Source organism: Hesperophylax consimilis, chromosome 19, assembly GCF_061612785.1.
Source record: "Hesperophylax consimilis isolate HC1 chromosome 19, BYU_Hcon_1.0, whole genome shotgun sequence".
Classification (NCBI taxonomy): domain Eukaryota; kingdom Metazoa; phylum Arthropoda; class Insecta; order Trichoptera; family Limnephilidae; genus Hesperophylax; species Hesperophylax consimilis.
The window spans coordinates 16308522-16330978 of record NC_142854.1 but is presented as its reverse complement, the minus strand read 5'-3'; the positions used below and the strand labels follow the sequence as shown (position 1 = coordinate 16330978).

General features: G+C 34.4%; 1 protein-coding gene across 2 annotated transcripts in view; it reads right to left on the bottom strand.

Moving 5' to 3' along the window:
- Positions 1-22457, bottom strand: part of raskol (Ras GTPase-activating protein raskol) — a 442218-nt gene that overhangs the window by 416698 nt on the left and 3063 nt on the right. For both annotated transcript variants that reach the window (XM_089643502.1, XM_089643503.1), the window contains exon 2: positions 1948-3128. In XM_089643502.1, the coding sequence (XP_089499628.1) occupies positions 1948-2944 (997 nt within the window). In that variant the 5' untranslated portion in view covers positions 2945-3128. The remainder of the gene's footprint in view (positions 1-1947; positions 3129-22457) is intronic.

Here is a 22457-nt window from a genome sequence, read left to right as displayed (position 1 = left end):
CGTCGAATTTTCTCTAAAAAATTTCCGACCTCAACGCAAAGATGGCGGTACTCGTCAACAAATGCTAGTGAATAAAGCTGTGCATCTTTTGACAGTTACTCACCAAAGTTTCGGCCATTTTGGAAGCGCAGTTTTTAGATGACAGTCGTTTGAGTGAGTCAAAATGAGAAATAAAATTTGCCTATTAATCGTGTCCCGCTATTTTTTTAAATGTACATTTTATTGAAAGTTAAATTGTACTACTATTATTGCATTTTAGCCCACACTGTACGTACGCAAATCGAACAAAAAAATGGAAAGATGCATAGCATGTACCATGATCAACAAGAAACGAGATTTTGCAATCATGTGGAGTAGATAATAATATGATGTTTTAAAATATTTTGAATCGCCTGTTCCGGAAAAGAGAACGTGTTGTTGTTTGTATGCAATACAGCACTTTTCTATTATTAAACTAACACATACATTCTCAGTTATTATCGGTAGATACCAACTTTACCAATTATTTCTATAGCCAGAAAACGTTTTGCAATGGGTAAGATTTCAACAGGTTGATATTTTGAGGCCTTATTCCGAAAGTGATAAACGATATTGTTGTTTTAATCACAGGTACTCAAGATTAATTGGAAAAAACGCTATCACTTAATCCAAATCCTAATTCGATTGAAAAGTTGATAGAATGCATTGCCATCGACAACGATATAATATGTATACATTTGTTATGCTGAAACTTTAATTATATGAAATAGACTTGATGGACAAAAATCGCAAAGTAAGATTCGAAAATTATTAAAAACACGATTTGTTCTGTTATATAATATGTTGTAGGCATGAAAAAAATCACAGCGTACAGTGGTACCTCGACATACGAGTTTAATTCGTTCCGCAACCTTGCTCGTATCTTGAATTACTCGTATATCGATGCAGATTTCCCATACAAAACAATTAGACTACCATTAATCCGTTCCAACCCCCAAAATGTCACACCTGTAGGCCGTTTAGAAAAAAACACGTCCAAGGAGGTTTGTTTCTTCCTCCCTCTCAGAATGTTCCGGAAATGAGTTAGGCAAGTGTCATTAAAAAGATCAGATGCACGACCTGTTGCAACTTTTTCTGGGTGTTTCTTTTCCACGAACTGTGAAACTCTCTCCCACATTCCTAAGATCTCCTTTATCACACTTGTAGAAATAACCTCCTCCTCCTCTGACTCCTCGAAACCAATTTCTTGCATAACATCCGTATGCTGCTGTGACTGCATCACAGCGGGAGCACGCTGCTAACTGAATCACTGGCCGTGGTGGGCGTGGCCGCGCTCGCGTGCTACCGGCCGACCTGCTAAACCGAACTCGTATCTCGAATTTCGCTCGTAACTCAAAGCAAAAAATCACTCACTCGCCGGCTCGTATCTCGAAAAACTCGTAAGTTGGGTCACTCGTATGTCGAGGTACCACTGTATATTTAAATGCAACTAAAGCATTTGCCTAGAGATTCTCGCGTCGCGTTTTATTAAATATTTTCACAATTTTTGCTTAATTATTATCGATTTTTAATATTAGCGCGTTCCTTCTAACATTCGTATTTATATATCTCCCTTTGAAACCATCTTCAAACGCTTAATAATAATATTTGGGTGATTTGTATAGCGCCGTTTGTGTTTTATATCCAACTTAATTTAAAGATTAATTCTATAGAATCGCTCGAACAATCAACATAGAATTCATAATAATGGCTCATTTTTCAGATGTCTACACTGATGATGTGCATTGCACGGTTGTCCGAAACGTTGTCTCGAGAAGGAGGAAGTAGCACAAGACGGTTTGACACTTCAGAGGAAATTCATCAATCTTTGAAGAAATGGTCAAATGAACATGTAGACATTTGAGACAAACACGCCCTAAGGAGAACAAAATAATTCCAATCGATTAGAATAAGAAAATGTTAACTCACCATTCTGCACTGGTTCTTCCATGAGAATATTCAGCAATCCGACCACCACGTTACCATCTTCCCCTCCATCACACTCAAAGTTAGTGGAACACCTCCCATCCTGCTTGTCGAACTGTTGATGACCAGCATTAACGTTGTTGGCAGGCTCGAACAAGGCCAGATCCAGTCCATCCATGTCACTCCTGGCAGAGAGACCATCGTCATCTCGGTGAAGAGGAGAAGTGCATTGGTCGTCAGCACTGTCCATGAGCTTTGGACTCCTCGCGCAGGCTCCATCAGAAGTTGGTTCACAACAACAAGTGTCAGAGAATGGCTCAAAATCTCTGCAATCGAATTCACACCGTTCAAAACTGTCGCAAGAAGAGCTGGACAAGTCTGAACCATCAGATATCTGTTCTTCCATGTAGATGTCGTGGTTTTTTGCTTCTTTTTGGAACTTCAAGGTGGGATAAAATAGGCTTTGAACGTATGTGTTGTCTGAATCGTCTGGGTCATTGTTGGTCGCTGCTTCTATTTTGATGGGAGGGTCTTCCAAATTTGATACAGACCCTCTTCTATCTTCATAATCGGCAAAACTCGAAGAATCGGTCAAAAATGAAGAGAAGTCGGCAGAAAGATCTGATTCTCGACAAAAAAACTGAGATTTTCCTCCGGTAAATGGGTATTTTTTGTCAGTGCCAAACTGGAAGTTTGTTGCACCGTTTGAGACTGTCTCCGTCATTGTTTTCGTTGGTTTTCTCGAGCCTGTATTGGATTTTTGGAAGTTGTCCATCGCAGCGATGGTAATAGAGTTGGAGACAAGTCTTGACAGACTGTTTGTGGAATGCTGCAGACCGTTGTTGGAATGTTGAAGGCCGTTGATGGAATGTTGGATGCCGTTGCTGGAATGCTGGACACCGTTGGTGGAATGTTGGAAAGTATTTTGCTGTTTTTTTCCTCCTTCAGGGAGGGACAGGCTCTCGCCGGCCGATAACAAATTTTGTCTCCAATTTGGCATTTTTGGTGCATTTTCAAATTTCGTTCGGTTTTTAAAATATCGTTGTGTCACTCGCTTGTTTATTTTATTTTCACATAAAACTATGGAATAACACTTTTAAAACATGACTTGTACAATTTGGATGTTCTTTTCGTATGTTATTTGTTTCACTCACTTGTTTGCTTTTTTAAATGGGTATCGTTCACTAAAACATAAATTAAAAATTACGTCAGATACCAAACTTTTTTGGATTTAAAATAAATCATCACTTTGATAAATTGGAAACAAATTGGTAGACGTATTCCCACATTATTATACATTGTAAAGCGTAATGATTGATGACCATGCTATTTGATCATTATGATATAAGAGCTATTAAATGTTAGCAAACCACACAATTGCGGAATCTATATTTCGGTTTGGATGCTGTGAAAAATTTGTAAGTATCCCACCTTCAAACAATCAAAAAAAATATCTTAAAATACTGGTCAAATAAAAACAACTAATTAAATTACTTCCAAGTACTTCAAATTACTCTCAGTTTTGCCCTGGAGAGAGGCCATCATTCAGAAACGAAAAGTTCCTTAAAATGTTTAGTAACAGATCCGGATAACCAGGTACTTCGCAGACTTTCTCTTCCTGATCTCCACGGACTACATAAGATTTCGAAAAATCATCCCATGAAATTTCGCACACTTGAAGTTATTAATAAGAGTAAAATTATTACTGTCTACATCTGATTACGAAAAACTCACTGTTTAAAGCACAGACAACACAGGGGACATTTGCTAGTTCTTTCCTTACGTCACTTATGTCCATATTAAGGAAAGCAATCGTGATATAAACATAATGAGTAAGATTAAGAAATTAACGCTTATATGGTAGACACGTAGGTACAGCAAGGAAGTAGTGTCTAGGTGACGCGGAAGTAGACGACATATAAGTTGTCGAGGGCATTCCCATATTAAAATAATTATTTTCAAAGAAAGTCAGCAGTCCATAACCGAAATCTGATACCAACAACACTGATGATGCAGTGAATCAATGAATTGGCAGAGGAAAGAAGTAAATAAACTGAATGCAGTAAAAATTAGATCTTTGAGGCGTATGTGTGGTAAAACCAGATGTGACTGAATGATGCATTCACAACAGAATAACGTCATAACTGCAGGGAGAAAACTTACGGATATGAAATATTGTTAATTTATTTAATCAAATTGATAGGTGTCATAACAAACTATCAGTAAAGCACGAATATGTTATGAGGAGGTCGGAACACGTGTTCTTAAAAATTAAAACATTTTGGCATTTCGTCCAATATATTTATTGGGATAAGGCCATCTACGTGAACACGTCTTCAGATACATACTGAATGACTAATATTTTATTAGGAAATGGATATGCCAGCACAGTTTTAACAGTATTTTGATAAATCATCCATACTCAGCGAGGCAATGAATTGGTAAAGGAAGGAAGCAAGTAAATCAGATGCAATAAAAATGAGATCCTTAACGCGTATGTGCAGTAAAACCAGGTGTGAGTGAATTATGAATGTTGCATCCAGAACAGAATAACCGCATAGATACAATGAACAAGATTGAGAAAATGACGATTTAGTATGTGATATGATGCTCAAGTGAATGGAAAAATAAGTCAGGAATGTCTCAGCCAGACATGGCACGATCATGAAAAAAACGATCGAAGAATAAAAGATCAAACTAGTTTTTAATTCAGGACGCACCATGTATTTTTGATTTTTCATAGTGTAGTTAAGAAATATATATTTTTAATGTGAATAACGCACAAGAGTCCCAACTGCCCACACCTGTTCGGAGAAAGCGGGAGAATGGCATTCTCAATAATTGTGGCAACAATTAATGGCACGAATAATGGAAGTATACGGAGAAAAATGAGTATGGCTGTTTTATTAAAATCCTTTTAAAAACGTGATGGAAGGTAATTTTCTAACAAGCTATAAGTACATTTAGAATATATCGGAGACGTGTTCATGCAGCTGCGTTCATCACAATAATTATAATGACGAAATGCGAACATATTAGAACTTGAATGACTTCCACATAACGCGTTTTACTGATAGTTTGTTAGGAAACCTGTCAATTCATTCAATAAGGAGTCTGCAGTCTCGTTTTCAATGGAAACAAGAATAATTTTTAGTAAATTTGCAATACAGTGATTTGTTTTTGGGGTATTATGCCATGTAATTTGTTTACACATCTGCCCTGATGATGGACACTACAATGCTGTCCGAAACGTTGGCTAAAGAAGGAGGTAGAGAAACACGGCATAATACCCCAAAAACAAATTACTATAATAGTTTTGGCCGTGCAAATCTCAAGTCATACCCAAATTTGCAATATTTTATTTCCGCGAGTAATTCTCCGCGTAAATGGGGAGAGAAAGGTTGTAAATTACCTGACATTTCTCTTGCAATTTAACCAGGGCGATACTGAGAGTATATATCACTTATACAAGTTATAGAAGAGATAGAACCAACTCATTTTTTTATCTGAAATTATTATCTGCAGTGCGCGCGCATGGGCCAATAAAACCAACTATGCTAACTATGGAACTAAGTACTGGTAGGTGCTCCAGTCTAAAACGGGAATAAATTAACATTTAGTAGAAGTTGGTGCTCCACTTAGATAAACTCGCTTTTATTGCCTATTAATCATACACAAACAAAACGCATTAAATTTATAAGTTGGAGAATTCTAAAATATTGTATGCATTTATGCATATCCACTTTAGTAGTTAGTACTTAGCTAATCTAGTTTTCATCGTAAGTCAGAAAAAACAGATGTTGTTTCAGTTTTAAATTGCGTCCAGGGTGTCTGAGAGTTTTTTACAATTTTTATTTGAAATATTAACTTTTCTTTTGTCACTGTCTAAACGTCAAGTGACAAGGCGTGCAGGCACGCAAATGACACTACGAATACATTTATAACCCTTTAAGCAATTTTTATAGAGATATTATTCACAGACAACCAACAACAGTAGATATACAGAGTTTTCCAATAAGAGGTGTTATTTTGATATTCAATCGTAAAAGATCAACGGTTTCGTTGCTTGTGTGGCACTTAGCGCCGTCTTGTTGAAAGTAAACATTGTTCAGATCAATACCATCCAATTCCGGCCATAAAAAATCATTAATCATCTCTCGATAGCGATCCATTCACCGTAACTGTTGCTCCAGCCTCATTTTCGAAAAAGTAAGGTCCAATGACTCCGCCGGACCATAAACCGCACCAAACAGTCAAACGTTAATGATAGAGAGGCTTTTCAACAATAACTCTTGGGTTTTACGATCCCCAGATGCGACAATTTTGCTTGTTGACGAAGCTACCGAGGTGGAAATGGGCCTCTTCACTCAAGATGATTTGCATTTGATTAACTCAAGTGAATTTTAATAATTTCAATGCGTTGTTGAAGCGTGTATCGTTCCATTTTTATTAATGGCGTAGTTTCTACTTGTCAAATGTCAAAAAATGACAGCTTCAAAAGTAACATCTACCGAAATAGCGGGCTATTCAAATAACACCTCTTATTGGAAAACCCTGTATATTTCAGTTTGGCCGTGCGCCGCTCGGATTTCCTGAAAATCTTCATACAAAAAATCGAATTCAGCTACAACAATATCAATAATGCCATTTTATAATATTAGCACTTACACCCAAAAGCCACGAGCTTCCACTGTATCCCACCCTGACACGGTCTAACAAAAGTTAAACAGCCATCTGTTGGACTTAAAAGCAGCACGCGATATTGTTTTTTGTTTTTTTCTATCCGTACAGACAAACTAAGCCACAGCAACGCGTACCGGGGTACAGCTAGTATTTTTTTATTAAACGAAAAAAATTGAAGTGACAGTAACTTTATAATATGTTTGTGTAAATAAATATGCTTTTTAGTTTCGTGTAAAGTGGCGATTACAGTTTCCACGATAAAAACCGTCGATAAGCGACTTTAAAAACTTTATCTCTGTTTGCGTGCAAAATAATTAAAATTTTAATTGCATTCGTTAATCAATTAATACTTAAATCTGAAAGAGTTTTTCATCTGTTTTCAATAATATTATTTTATTTTGAAAAACGTCCAAGAACGGCGAATTTATCTGAAATCAAAAGTAATGTGAAAATATTTTCTGCACAATCTGCATTATGATAGTTCTCATGTGGGACGTACATTACAAAATGTCAGAGGCTTCAAGGGTCAATGTTCATTGACTAATACATGAATGCAATGAAAAATTATATTTTCGACCATCTAAATTTATCTTTAAAGTGCGTCTCCTGTGTCAAAATGTTTTCAAAACATGCGAGAAACAAAAACATCTGGGTAGTGTTTTTGTTTTCCGTGCCCGATTGAAAACAATATGTCGCCGGAGACCGAATGATTATTTTATTCACCAGTGGGTACAGTATAAATTACCCGTGAAAAATCACAGGATAGTCTGAATGCTTGAAACATCAGTTCCAATTTTGAAAATTATAAATCTATGTTCATTGAACCAGCAATCAAAGACAGACAACTGAAATTAGAATGTTTGATATCGCCCGAAAATGGTGGCATTATTTTTATTACACTAATTTCACACTGAGGAAATAAGTTTCCCTCACTGCCTGTCATCTTTAGGATGCTGTGTAAATGGTCTCTTTGGGTCTTGAAGAAACCCATGTTCTTTATTCCATCTTCAATTCTTTCGTTGTTAAATATACAGTCAATAAAGATACAAGTGTGTTGAAAGCGGTCAACTTCTGTACCTAACAAGTATACTCGTGGGGGGAGGTCCCATGCACTTTTTTATAACTCCGAAAGCGAGGACTTCTGCATACCAGAACGCGCCAATCAACAGAGCGACGATTCTGCATTGACCATCGACATTTTCAACGTCACTTACAGACAGTTCAGCAACGATCTTTTGACGCATGTCACAAAATATTAAAAATGACTTTTTTTTACTTACATGTATCACAAATTGTAATCTTTTCCGTAAAATATTGGTGCAGATACAATCGTTTATGGAGAAATTTACTAAATAAATAAATAGATTTGTGTCTAAGGCTTTCTTTGTAGATATGAAACTATTACTACTGAATACTACTGAACCAAGCGTTCACAAAGCGACCGATTGAGGTTCTATCAATCACATTTCAATTGAAACTGTCAATCGCGTTGACAGTTTATACTGATAAGCTTCGATCAGGGGGTTTTTATATTTCCGGTAGGTCAAAATTACAAACAAAAAACACATGATTTTTCATATATATATTTACAATTTATAGTAAACAAAACACCGCATTTGCTTAATTTATAAGGTGTTACATCAGTGACACATGGAACTGGCAGAGGAAGGATGAAATTAAATTGAATGCTGTAGAAATGAGATCCCTGAGGCGTATGTGTGGTAAAACCATGTTTGATCTTGTGAGAAATGTGAAGATCAGCAAAGAATGCAAGGCTGATGTAACGTCATGAGTAAGATTGGGCATGCAAATGTGAGTGGTAGAAGAATTCGGGAACGTCCGAGGAAGACATGGCACGATCAAGTGAATCAGATACTTGAGTCGGGCCATGTCAAGAGTCAGAATAATATAAGCGTTTGATGAGACGATGTATCAATGTGAATGAAGCAAGAAGTGTGTGCCAGGACCGAGTTGTTTCGCGGTCCGTCCTCTCTGCCTACCCCTGCGTGGAAACGGCTTGATAGTTAGTTAATATGTTGTATTTATAATTTATAAGCGACATCGGACCCTCTCCCGGCCAGATATTAAACACATGTCTACCAGCGGAGCTTCCGTCCGCAGAAACAGCACTAATATAAGCAGAGAAATGAGCACAGACACAGCCACAGACAGCGGACGCGAATTGTTTATTTATATTCTGTTTATAGCATACACACGCAACCAACCTTAGCCAAGGGAAGAACTAATGTGTCTGATTTTAGAATAGGACGCATTGTTTATAAAAGCCCTGAAAGCATCGATGTTGATGTACATAGTGTCCGTGGTACAGGCATGAAACTAAGGTATCTATGTCACAGAGGCCCGGTATATCAGTCAGTCCCTATCCTCGCTATGTACGACATTCCTCGCTCAAATTTAAGCGGACTAAATCGGCCGCTATAGCCTTGGTAAGCCGCAGAATAGTTCCCTTTTTAAACCCCGAGGAGCTAGCAGTACCAAATGTCAAATATGACATTTACGTAAGTAATTACATACTCCCATCTTACCGAAATTTACGTAAATTGACTAATTTTATCAGTATGGACTATTATATTCATCGAGCGACGAGGGAAATTGGTGGTATTAATTGATGATCAATCTAAAATAGACAAATAGTCTGGTAAGGCATTATAAGAGGGATTGTTTAACGTTAGGACAGTTTGTTTTCAGCGGTTTGTTCGTCATAATTTCATAAATAGCGCACTGACTCCAGCAAAACTAACACTCTTTAAAATTATTATGCTCGCATATAACACCATGCTGATTGAAGTGGGGATCTTTATAAAAAAATCAACTCGCAAATCAAACCCGCCTAAAACTTTTCACATTTTGAAAGACCAGCGATCTCGCGATGACATTATATAGTAAAAATATAAAACTAGCGTAGACAGTAGATTGGTTTTACAAAGAAAAAAGAAACACGTTCCTCTCTATTACAAATATAGACAATAGTGTAATATTGCTGATATCTAGGCTTACGACCTGTCTACGGATTATGTTCGTTCCAAACCGCGCTAAGCTCGATATTCAAAGTTATGGAGTTTATTGAACCGGAGTTACAGACAGAATCACAACCGAAATTAGTGTTTTTAACTCTTAAGAGCGTAACCTTATTACGTAAGGTGGTTAAGTTAACCTTTCACTACATTCAAATAATAACCTCCTTACTAATAAACATGTTTTATATTTTAAACAAATGACAAACAATCATTAATGGTTGTTTATGAGATTTAAAATTTATAAATAAAATTTAAAACGCGTTTATTAGTAAGGCCTCTGAAGTCAATTAATTTAATTTTTATTTTTTAACAAATTCAGTCCAATTTACCGACTCTTCCAATTAAAATGAACAATGACCAAGTTTAGTATATATTCTATATCAATCGCGTATACGTATTCAATTGATTATATTTGGATAGGGGTGATTATGGTCGATTCAAGAATTGACATTAATTTATATTTCATTGTTGCAAAGAACACCAATTGATAGAACTGTTAGTTAGACGGGTGTGGACGTAAAAAAAATGTCGTTTTCAGTTGCTTTGAAGCAACCCTAAAAAATGGTGTTACCAAACACTAAATAACAACTACACAAAACATTATTTTTTCAGAAGGACGTGCACAAATTCACGACGCTGATATTTTCAATTTGTCATCAGTTCAATTTACACTGGAAAAAATTAAAATCAAATTTTTAATTACGACCCATCTACCCGTGCTGTTAAAATCATAAAGTTATTTTCTCATTTTCATTATTTTTTTTCTTCTTTATTTTATTTATTTTTTAAACTTTTTTATTATGTAAGTATGTACTATTTTTTATATAAGTACTTATCTATCTGCGCATGTGCAAGTCTGCCAAAATGCAACGTTGCCAGTTCTTTCGCAGCGCAATTAGAGACATTTTTACTAGTAATAAATCGAAATAGAAATTGTACAGTCTTAGTACATTGTGTAACAAAAAACCGGTTGAGGTATTAGTTACGGTAAATTCTAGATGGTAGAACGTCTTAAGTTGTTGTTCAAAAAAAAAATTTTTTTTAAGATAATATCTATTTATTTATTATGGCGAAACTTTAATCATATGAAATTCCCTCAACAGAAAAAAATCGAAAAGCAAGCTCGGAAAATTATTAAAAACACGTTTTATTACATTATTTAATATAGGCATGAAAAAAATCACAGTGTATCTTTAAATGCAACTAAACCATTTGTCGAGAGATTTTTGCTCTATTTCAAACAAGTCGTGTTTTATTAAATATTTACATTTATTATCGTTTTTATTTTTATTTTACCGCGCTCCCTCTAACATTCGTGTTTACATACATCCCTTTCAAAACATCTTTCAACGCTTACTACGGGGCCTTAAGATAGGCAAATCTATCTGCATAGAATAAAGTTGAATAAGCAGTAGGTACGCAGGAATGTTTCACACAATAATACTTACGCACAATGTACCTATATCACCGACAGCCGAAATGGGTACGTTTATCTAAAAATGTCGATTATATACAAACGTTTCGAATATCATTACTCCACCTATCGATATGGTTGGTCGATCATTTCAACTCTAAATACAAACAATCTACACTTCATTTAAAAAGCTAATCCAATAATTATGGATGGTAAAACGGTTTTAAACTGTCCATTCTCAGTTTGCCGTTGCATAGTCAATTCGTGTTTAGAATTACAATAATTCTACACACGGCTCATAGCGACGAATAAACAATAACGTTCATACATGAATTATTGAATTTGAATTCGCAAAAGTGGTAAATATTTTTTAATATGGCGGACGACAGTCTAAACGGCATCCGATAATGTACATCCGTTTCATTTTGCCGCCCAATGTGAAGAAAAAACGCATCAGCCAAGTGACTTTACACAGCTTTCTAGTTTCATCATTTAATCACTATTTTTGATACAAACAATTCGTGGTGGAATTCCGTTATAATTTGAAACATTTTTTTCACTTATTTACCGTAACTGATCTCAGCCTATTATGGTCATCTTAAGACTGGTACAATTATTTCTTAAACCGTGGTTTATATATACAAAATTTGGAGTAAAAAATAACGAGATAACATTTTTAATATCAATGTCAAACTTTTAAATTCTGATTGTCAGAATAAACATTTAAATTGAAGTCCAACATCCAAAATCAAATATCTTGGTGTATATATAGATCAATATTTTAAATGGAAAACACATATTTGTGAACTCGTCAAAAGGATTAGGAAAGGTATTTATATATTTATAAGACTTAGAAATATTCTTAGACTAGAAAACCTAAAAAGAGTGTACTATGCGATTGTTCAATCTATATTACAATATGGTATTATTGGTTGGGGAGGAACATATAATAAAATTTTGAACCCACTTAAAGTAGTTCAAAGATTGGTAATCAAAGTAATTTTGAAAAAACCGTCAAAATTTTCTACCGAAATTCTTTTTACAATTTTCAAAGTATCTACAGTAGACAAAATGTATCAAAAATATTCAATACTTCAAATTTACAAAGAAATACAGTCAAATACTCATAACTTGGAATTCAATACATCAGCAAGATACCAGAAAACTATCAAAATCCCAAAATTTAACACTAAGCTCATTCAAAATACCTATCTTTATCTAGGCATAATTTATTTTAAAAACCTTCCATTAAATTTAAAAAATATCGAAAACATTCAGGAATTTCACCTTAAATTAAAAAATTACCTTTAACTATTATAAGTCCAAAATACGTTCACTACTTAAATCTAGAATTAATATTGTTTAAATCTTGTGTTGTTTATTTACCTTAATACTAACATGTACATAATTTGAACTAGAATTCCCTCACCAAACACAAGAGCATTGTCTCTTTATGGTGAGGAAAGGCTACTTTAATTTCTATTGTTTTTATATCTTGTAAATATCCTGTATTTATCTATGTAAAAAATATATTTTTTTCCATAGACATATGAATATTAGTAGACCTGCCCTAAGTGATTAAAAGCGTATTATCCCCACTCCCCATACCGGTTCCATTGGAGCCGGTTGTGCTCGCGTATGGCCTCAAGTGAAATTTGAAAACGTGACGTCATCTTTCTTGTGCGAACTATGGTCGAGGCATCATCGGTTTATTTTACGAAATAACACGGCAAAATGTTGACTTGTACTATGAAAACTTGTAAAAATAGATGTGAAAAAGAGAATAAACCCAATTGTCGTATTACATTCCATATATAAGCATTATTTTACTTTATTTTAAGCATATTCACATCGTATAATATGAATCAGTTGTTACTATCACATCGAGAAACGTCTGGACGCGAAACACAAAGCTGGTTGGTTGCTGGGAAGTAAATTATGAACATTTATAAAAGTGTCTTAACTAAATACTTAAACGAAATATTCGACTCTGAAAATAGAACCGAATTTTTTTGCCGAATTTGGACTTCGAAAATTTGTTCATAACGTGGCGAGTAATTTGCGCTCCCATGTAAAAATGTCTATTCATTCAAAAGCAGATTTTACTTTTAAGAAGTAAATGGTGATATTATAATGCGAGATGCCTATTTACTGTCAGATTGATTTATTGACGAATCACAGTCAGCTTCACTCCCTTCGTTCTTCAACAGTTGATTTTACCCCTCGCCATTATCTTCTCGTCTATTAATTCCTATGTCTGTGATTTTTTTCAAATATTAAATTTTTTTTTTTTTTAAATTGTCTTTTTACATAAAGCCCATACTTGAGGCTCTGAGGAAAATATTTCCCTCAGGGCTAGTGTCAACTTTGGAGATGCTGTGTGTCGGGTGTCTTTAAGGAAACGATGGAGAGCAAGTTAAATAGGAAAGAAAAACGTATGAGGGTTGGTTAGTAATCTACTGGTCAAGGTGTCCAGGAGTGACGGACGTATGAATTCATCCCTCTCTCCTGATCTGGCCCGCCATGCAGCTGGAGAGCAGGCGTATCAGCCGCCAAGACCTGAACACACTTCAACGTAGCTAAACACTCGAGATGACCTATGGCTGAGGTGTTGGTTATACAATAAATAGTTCCCGGGGCGGCGGTACCCACAACCGCCTCCCAAATTTATTTTAAATTAAATTTAACTCGGCGTTGCCACAGATTTAAAAAAAGTTTTATTTTATTAAAATGTTACACTTTCTTGGCCGACTGTAACTACACGGAGAAAACTGATTTGAAATATTGTTAATTAATTAAAAACCTTGTCAAATTATTCGTTTTCCTGTTAAAAACGGGACTGTAGACCTATAACGAATTAATTGACAAATTTCATAACAAACTGAAGTCAGAACACGTGTTCCTAAAAATAATAATATTTTCGCATCTCGTCCATTAAATTTATTCATATATAAGTCCACCTGCGAGAACACTTGTTCATATATATTCTGAATGACTAATATTTTATTAAGAAATAGTCATGCAATCATTTTTAAAAGTATTTTGATAAAAAAGCGATACTCATTTTTCTCCGTGTAGGTAAGATATTTTTATTTTTTAATTTCTTTTTAAAAAAAATAAGAAAGTACAAAAAAATGAAAAAGCGATGACAGCCCACGTGATCCAAATATTTAACATAGGAACAGCCGCAACGCGTAAAACAACGGCGAGCACATCCCTTTGCCCTGTCTTTGGAACGCCATAAAAAAACAACCAATGGAAGGCGGCCGTTCAAAAAAGGAATAATATACGAGGTTTGTGAACTGTCAAAGTGACAGACGTCACCTGTATTCTGACAGATGACGTCATTATATGGAATATGTGATTTTTAATTGTGATTTTTTAAATAAAATTTTTAATAATAAGGGGTTAATTTTACAAACTAGCTAACTAAGTTAAATTGAAAATTAAATAAAATTTTGCATGAAATAGAGAAAAGAATATATTTAAAAATTTTGTTATGTTTTTTTTTATACATTAACTCCACACGGGAGACCCTTAGCATAATAATTTAAATTGGGTCCTATGTCATCTTGGGGATGCTGTAACATGAATCATAACCGATATCAACCATGTACAAACGTGGGCGCTCGTATGGCGTGGTTCCTATGACGATAGTTAATAGCAGCATCTTCCATTGAAATACTAGTAGAACAAGGACAGAATAAAACGGAAACGTGAAATAACACATTATACTTATTATTTTTAGCCTCCACACAGTATCCCCAAAGATGAAATAAGGCCTGAATGAAAATACTATACTCAGGGCCTTGTGTGTGGAATTAATTGAAAAATATTTAAAAAAACAATTACCCATTCTGCCCGTTCGTTTTCCCGCCACTGTTTAATATATTATTAGACGTTTTTCAGGTTTGAATTTGGAATACCGTACAGAGTACAGAACAGAGCGGCTGGCCACTACTGCGGCGCTAATGTCAACATTTCAAACGGTATATCGAACGCGCGCTCCAAATTCAAATATTTATCTTTATAGCGGCAAGTTACCCCAACCAACCACCTTGCGTAATATGCCAGCCAATATTACTGTAACGTTCGTGTTCTGCCACTGAGAGCTCCGTTGTAACTTGTAACCTCTCCCAACCGCGTTACACAAATAAAGGTTACGGAGAAAAATGAGTATGCATAATTTATTAAGAGGAAGCTACAAGCCAAAAATGTGTATATTCTTGGTATACCTTATATTGTAGGTAATAGACATTAAAATGGCTTGACAAACGGAGTCTAGAAACGTTCTATTTCAAGCACAAAACTGTTTTTTATTTATTTTGTAAATAATTTTATAAGAAAGCAAAAAAGTTAATAAAGTGAAACTGTCACAGATAATCTTACCTATAATATTATATATTTTTTTAAGTTGTTTCCTTTATGAGTTCATGCATTTCTATTGATAAAACATTATTTTTAATACTTTGCATTTATATTTTTTATTGAGTAATTTATTTTTTTATTTGTATTCTACTCAAGCGAAGCGATAGGAAAACCTTCAATTTATCTAAAGCATATTTTTTGGTATTCATAATGTACACTAATTTGTTATAAAGATTAATCAATATAGTGATTTAGCCTTTTAAGAATCTCTTCAAATTATTGGTGATCCCGGTTAAAAACGGGATTTCAGGCCTTACAAATAAATTAACAGGTTTCCCGATAAACTTTTAGTAAATAACTAATATTTGATCATGATTTCGGAACATGTGATTCATAATAATCCGAATGTTTTTATTATTTTTACAACGGAAATTCTTTATATCGTCATGGTATATTATCAAGGCAAATCGATAAAACATTCTTAAATTGAATTTTTATCTATTGTTAGGGCAAAAACGGTTTCTCTCCATGTGTTGAGTTATCATGTAACCAACGTTTGGTGACAGGATAACACATCAAAATGACAATTCAACACACCTTTAAAGTGATTAAGCTAACACTAGGTTAGGTAACGTTTATAGGTTAGTTATTTTCATAACTTTTAATGACTTGTGTTGAATTTTCATTGTGCTGAGTTATCATTGAATCCTGGTAAGGATAATATGTACTCGTAAGAACGGGTTGTTTTAAAGAATTCGAACAATTCATCTAATTTCAAAGTTGATTTCCAAGTTATATTATGGTTCTATTCAAGTTCTGTTACTATTTCAGTTTTGTCAAACAACTGGCCAATAATGATATAATAACAAAACCCGAATAGAACATTCACAGAACTCGAAAATCAACTTAGAAAATTTGATAAATTGTAGTGAGTTAAATTCTAGAACTGTAAATTTTATGAAATACGAGTACATCGAAAATTTCTGTAATTTTTACAGTATAAAAACTAGTGGAAGTTGTTTCTTTTAGAATTATAAAAAAAATCATCATTTTTGTTGTGTGTTTGTGTGTTGAGTTCGATGACCTCTAGAGCTAGGATTTCTTTTGTTTTTAAAAATCGGAACTGATTGTGACTTTCAGACACGCGATAATGTACACCAAAATGATTTTATTAATCAATAATTCGATATTTGAAATGTGTATAATTTTGTATAAATTTTTGACAGATGTGGGAATTTTTCAAGTATACTAACGGTGTTTATTCGAAATCGTCTTCCAAAGTCATTGAAACGTTTCTTTTTGAAACCACGAGGCAAATATTTATTTCATGAAAACTTTCAGCTTCACAAATCCTACAATTATGATATCCCGTTTTATTCCACGAATCGATTCTAGTTACTTACATACAATTCTAGCAGGTATGTATTTCATGTAGAATTTATAAGATTTTTTCAACTCGGTAGGTTAGGTTAGGTTAGAATTGACAGGTTGTTTGAAATGTCAATAACCTCATTTGGTGACCAGATCTGAATAGCAATGTATTGTACAACCTTCCTCTACACATTTCCTCCCACCCCACTACTTTCAGCCTCACAGCATACCCCAACATTTGGGTACGCATAGTACCACTGGCTCTCGACAGATATGAGCAGTTGGGACTTTTGCGTGATATTCACATTTAAAAAAAAAAAAACAATAACAGAAAAAAAGAGCAAAGCAATTAAAGTTGCTCGCGTGAATGCGCCAGAGAGGAAAAAAATTCCCTGCATTGTTCATCGAGGCGCAAACTGTGCATAATTATTTTATTATTTTCCTTCTCGGAACTAGCGCCGAGCCATGCGACATGATGTGTCGCGCCAAGAACACGAGCTTGGTAAACGTATGCAACGCAACATGCTATGCAAATTTACAATGCACAGCAAGTCGACCATCCGGTGTGTGGATGACATTCTGAGAACCACATATCATAATGTTTTTATGTGAATTACGCACAAATGTATAAATTTGCTCCCAACCGGGTACTTCCCCACCTTCCTCTTTCCCATCCCCACTACCGTCAGCCTCACAACGTACCCCAATTGGGGATGCCGTAGTCTCACTGGTTCTAGACGGTTAAATAGACAAAAAATAGCCATCACGGGACGTCAGGCAGATGTGAAACAATAGCAAGAGTAGGTTTCACTCCCCTAGGCGAACCAAAAGTTGCTGCACATAAACAAATCGCCTAATTGGGGTATGTTATGAGGCTGAATTGAATGGGGAAGAGAAGGATATGGGGTGGAGGATGATTAGGAAGTACCTAACTATGCAGATCTGGTCACCAAACACGCCTAAAGCCATTTCAAGCAATGTTTCCATTAGGTATTTCACTTGGGTGGTACTTGTGAGTATTTTCCAATCTGGAATGTGCCACAAATACACTTTAGTATTTATTTTTTTTAAATTAATTAATAAATAGTAAAATAACACACATAAAATTAAATTTTCTTGCGCATAACGGGATGAAAGACAAACATTCCCGGGTTACGAATAACCCAACAATGTTTGAAAATCTCCTACTACCACCACAGAAAGCCGAAAATGTTGCTTGTGTTGTGATGGAGGACTTAGCCAGCCGAGGAATCCAACACGCGACGCTCGGGTGAGACCCAAGCGCTATGCCCACTCAACCACTGACCGGTACATGTGTACAATATGTACATGCTGTACGTAAGCAATGCATCTTCACTGCGAGTACTGTGTTCAAGTAAATCTAGTTGCAATTCCAATATAATTCAATAGTATCTTTCGAACAAACATTCGAAAAAATTCCCCAATTCCTCGTATATGTGCACAATATAATACTAAATTTTACAGCATTGACATTTTTGGTAATAACCTAAAGAAATATCGAAATGAAGTAATGCGTACGATCGATTATTAATATGAGAGTATGGAATGTATCGGGAGCATCTCCTATCCTCTTCCTATTTTCCTCTTCCTCTCCCCTTCCTTCAGTTAACTTGTATATTTATATCTATCATTGTGTATTATGTAAAAGCTGTTTGTTTCTTACAAATAAATAAATAAATAAATATACTTATCGATAATCATAATCAAAAATGTCAAATGACCCAATTCGACAAACAATAAATAATGATTGTTCCGATATAACTTGAATACGAATGAACTAACTGTTAGATGGAATTATCAACGGATATCAAGTTGTACATAACTGCAAATACAAGTTATACAGCTAATTATAATAATGGGTACATTAAAAATACATCAGCAAGTTTACGACAAGTGAGATAGCTGTCAAAATATTTTATAATAACATAATTTAAATTTCCAAGTTTCTCTTTGGTCAACAGCTGATGTCAAAATTCATAAATGCAATCAATGTTTGGCTAACACGTTTCAGTGATTTCTGAAAACATGAAAATATTTTTCACTTTTGACATATTTCACTGCAGATTTATTCTCAAAATGATAAATTTTAGACATAATATATAGAATAGAATAAAGAATAGCACAGCCTTGTGGGCGTATTTCGTGATCCAAATATAAGCCCAATTTGGTAGTACATTTCCATACAAAACTGAGTTTCACCGATGATTGATGGCGATATACAATTTCAAACAAATGGAAAAGAGACAGATCGCGTGCTAAATGGTCTAGAACCAAAATGTACTAAGTCAAAGGAACATTTGTTTCCATTCAAATTTATAAGGAAGACACTTCTAGTTTTCTAGTATGCATTTGAACTGTATTTTAATTTTAGCATTTAAAATTATTTATAAAACTGGGACTTATTCAAAGTAGGTACCATTTTAAGGTGAATTTATGAGATAAATTTATCGTTAACCATTATCTTTGAGCATTTACGGGGTAAGAGGGAACTACAGGTGGGTGTTCTAGTTCGATTTCATCATAAATAGTTTTGACCTTACAAAAACACAATTCTATTAAGAAAGGCATACAAATATGTTGTATCGGTTCATCGGTTTATTAATATTGCGCGTGTACGGGCAGGTACAACTTGTAATAAAGTGTTTTTTTCTAAAATGATTAAATTAGCGCCATCTATGAAAGAGCAGATTACGAATTACTTTATGTATACCCTCAAATACCTTACACCACAGCAAGAAGACGTGAGTTAATATGATCCGTTGATCTCAGCAGGTATCACAGATAATTACAAATCCATTGGCAATATGCCAGTATCTCTTACCTGTAAATATTACATTACGTTTATCGGATTTCGACATAAAATTTTAACGAGTCGAAATGTTGGCTAATAGCTAGACGCTTAGATTAAGGCGATGCACTACGTCGTGTAATATTTTAAATTGAGCCGCTATCAATAACAACCCTTACGTAGATGGCGATAAGGTTTAAATTCCCGCTTAACACCATCCGCCTGTTTTGATTTATGCAAGAAAAAAACATGGCCAAAAAGTGAAATTTATTTTATTTTGTGGATGTTCAGGCATAAATATTTCATTTTTTTTCGATCATTTTATAAATAACTTAATTTGCCACATTATACAATAAAATCATAACCAAAAATGGGTTCTTAAGTAGGAGATTTTGAACTTTAAAGCAGTTTTCATAGGCCTTTACATTATTTTTTTCTGGGCTTATAAAAAGACTTATCTAAAAAATACTCGATTATTTCAAAGTCCAAGATGTATTCTACTCGCAGTATTTAATTAAAGCATCTGAAACAATTCTAGGCGACCAAATTTTCAAACCAAAAACACATGATTTTGCATTACTACGTATGGCATCGCCTTAAGCTACATATAGCTAAAGCATTATAATGGCCTCCGTTGTTGAGTGGTTACGACCCTTGGCTACGAATCCGGAGGTAACGGGTTCAAACCCCGGCGTGCGGGCAAGTTAATTATGTTCTAGTAATTTTCGTTATTTTAAATAATAAATATATTATCGCAGAAGCGTGTAAATTCAGGCTTATTCTAAATTCTCGTCAAATCTGTTGAAAGTGGCAATTAAAATAATATTATATCATAGGTCTACATATTAACACTTCTAATTTTGAAAATTATGACACATAAATTCAAAGCAAAAGAGTGACAACCGAAATCAGCATTTTTAATATTTTCGGCACGTTCCAAAGACCACTGTTCATAATCGAAATTTAGTTTTAGCCATGTTTGGTGACCAGATCTGAATAGCCAGGTACTCCCCAAGATTTATCTTTTTTTTCAAATAAAAAATATTATTTTAAAGTGTTTTTAAGTGTATGTTAAATACATTTCATTTTTGAAAAAAATAAATAAGTTAGGTTAAATTAGGGTTTTTCGACGCGCGTTATTCTAGTGTGTTTTATATTGGTACGTGGAACGCACGCATGTGTAATTATTTCATGTAAACATTATATATCATCTGTGCTTCTTAATGTAGGTAATGTAATGTTTAGGTTCATTTGTGTTGGCTTAGTTGATTTGAGATGAATGTGTAAAAATACACGGTGTGCGGAAACTCATAGTAAAACAGGAAAACGTTTGATAATTTTTTAAACTTTTTTTTTTTTTTACAGCACAAGAGTCGCAAATGTTCTCAAATGCCTAGAGCCAGTGAGACTTTGGTATCCCCAATTGGAGGCTAAAGGTAGTGGGTAATTACCTGGATATTCAGATCCGGTCACCAAAGCCATTTCAAGCAACTTTTAAATTCTGAATGGTGGTTTTAAACCAGTGCGATACAAAGAGAATCTTCCACTCTAGAACGAGGTAGAAATAAAAATAAAATTTACTTGCGCACGCCCAGATTTGAACTCGCTACCTCGACCACGGAGCACGTCAAAACAAAGAGAACCCAAATCTTGAGCATTTTTCTTTACTTTCAGAGCCGGGTGAAAGCTTTGACGGATTTAAAATATAAAAGAGGTTATATCAACATATAGTAGTAACCTTTTTCAATTTGCGATTAAAAAATTTCAACTTCCTTTATGATTTACTCGAAAAATAACGTTCTAATAAAAAAAAGTTATACCACAAATTCACGACTTGTGCTGCGAGTTTCCAGACACCGTGTATTGCGTATGAAATATTGTAAAAGTGAGAGAAAGGGCAACGTTCAAGGACCTTTTCTGTCGTTATTGTAATGTATCCGAAGGTTACATGTTCAAATCCCTTACCAATACAAAAAAATATTGAGAACGGTATTATTTTTTGTTGTTTTGTGGAAGGCGTAAAGTTTAAGGCGAAGCTTAATGTTAAATCACTATTTTGATTAATCTTTATAACGAATTGGTGTACATTATGAATACCAAAAAATATGCTTTAGATAAATTTAAGGTTTTCCTATCGTTTCGCGTGAGTTGAATACAAATAAAATAATAAATTACTCAATAAAAAATATAAATGTAAACTACCAAAAAAAATATTATTTCAATATAAATGTATGAACGAGTAAAGAAAAAAACTTTAAAAAAATACAGTATTATAGCTAAGATTATCTGTGACAGTTTCACTCGATCAACATTTTTGCTTTCTTATAAAATTATTTAGAAAATAAATAAAAACCATTTTTGTGCTTGAAATCTAATGTTTGTAGACTCCATTTTTCAAGTGATTTTAATGCCTATTACCTACAATATAAGGTATACCAAGAATATACACATTTTTGGCTTGTAGCTTCCTCTTAATATGCTGTACATTGTGGACATGCGATATTCTGTACCGCAGTATCAGAATTGAAACGACAATAATTCATCACCTAAGTTGGACAGGGTTCTAACATATACAATACTTTACACAAGCTTGAATCTCAAAATCAGAAAATGTTAAATAGACATTACTTTGAAATTAGCCACTCAAGCGTCCATCTTGCGCTACATCGGTGGCCTAGATCCGTTGCAGGAGCCCTAGCATGAAAGCCAAAAATATTGGTTATTAGTCGACAATCACGATCATGACAATTAAATTTGACAGTTGACATCGGCTATAATTATTGCAGGTGTGTCAAAATATACGAGATGAATCTTTTCAAGGCTCAAGGTC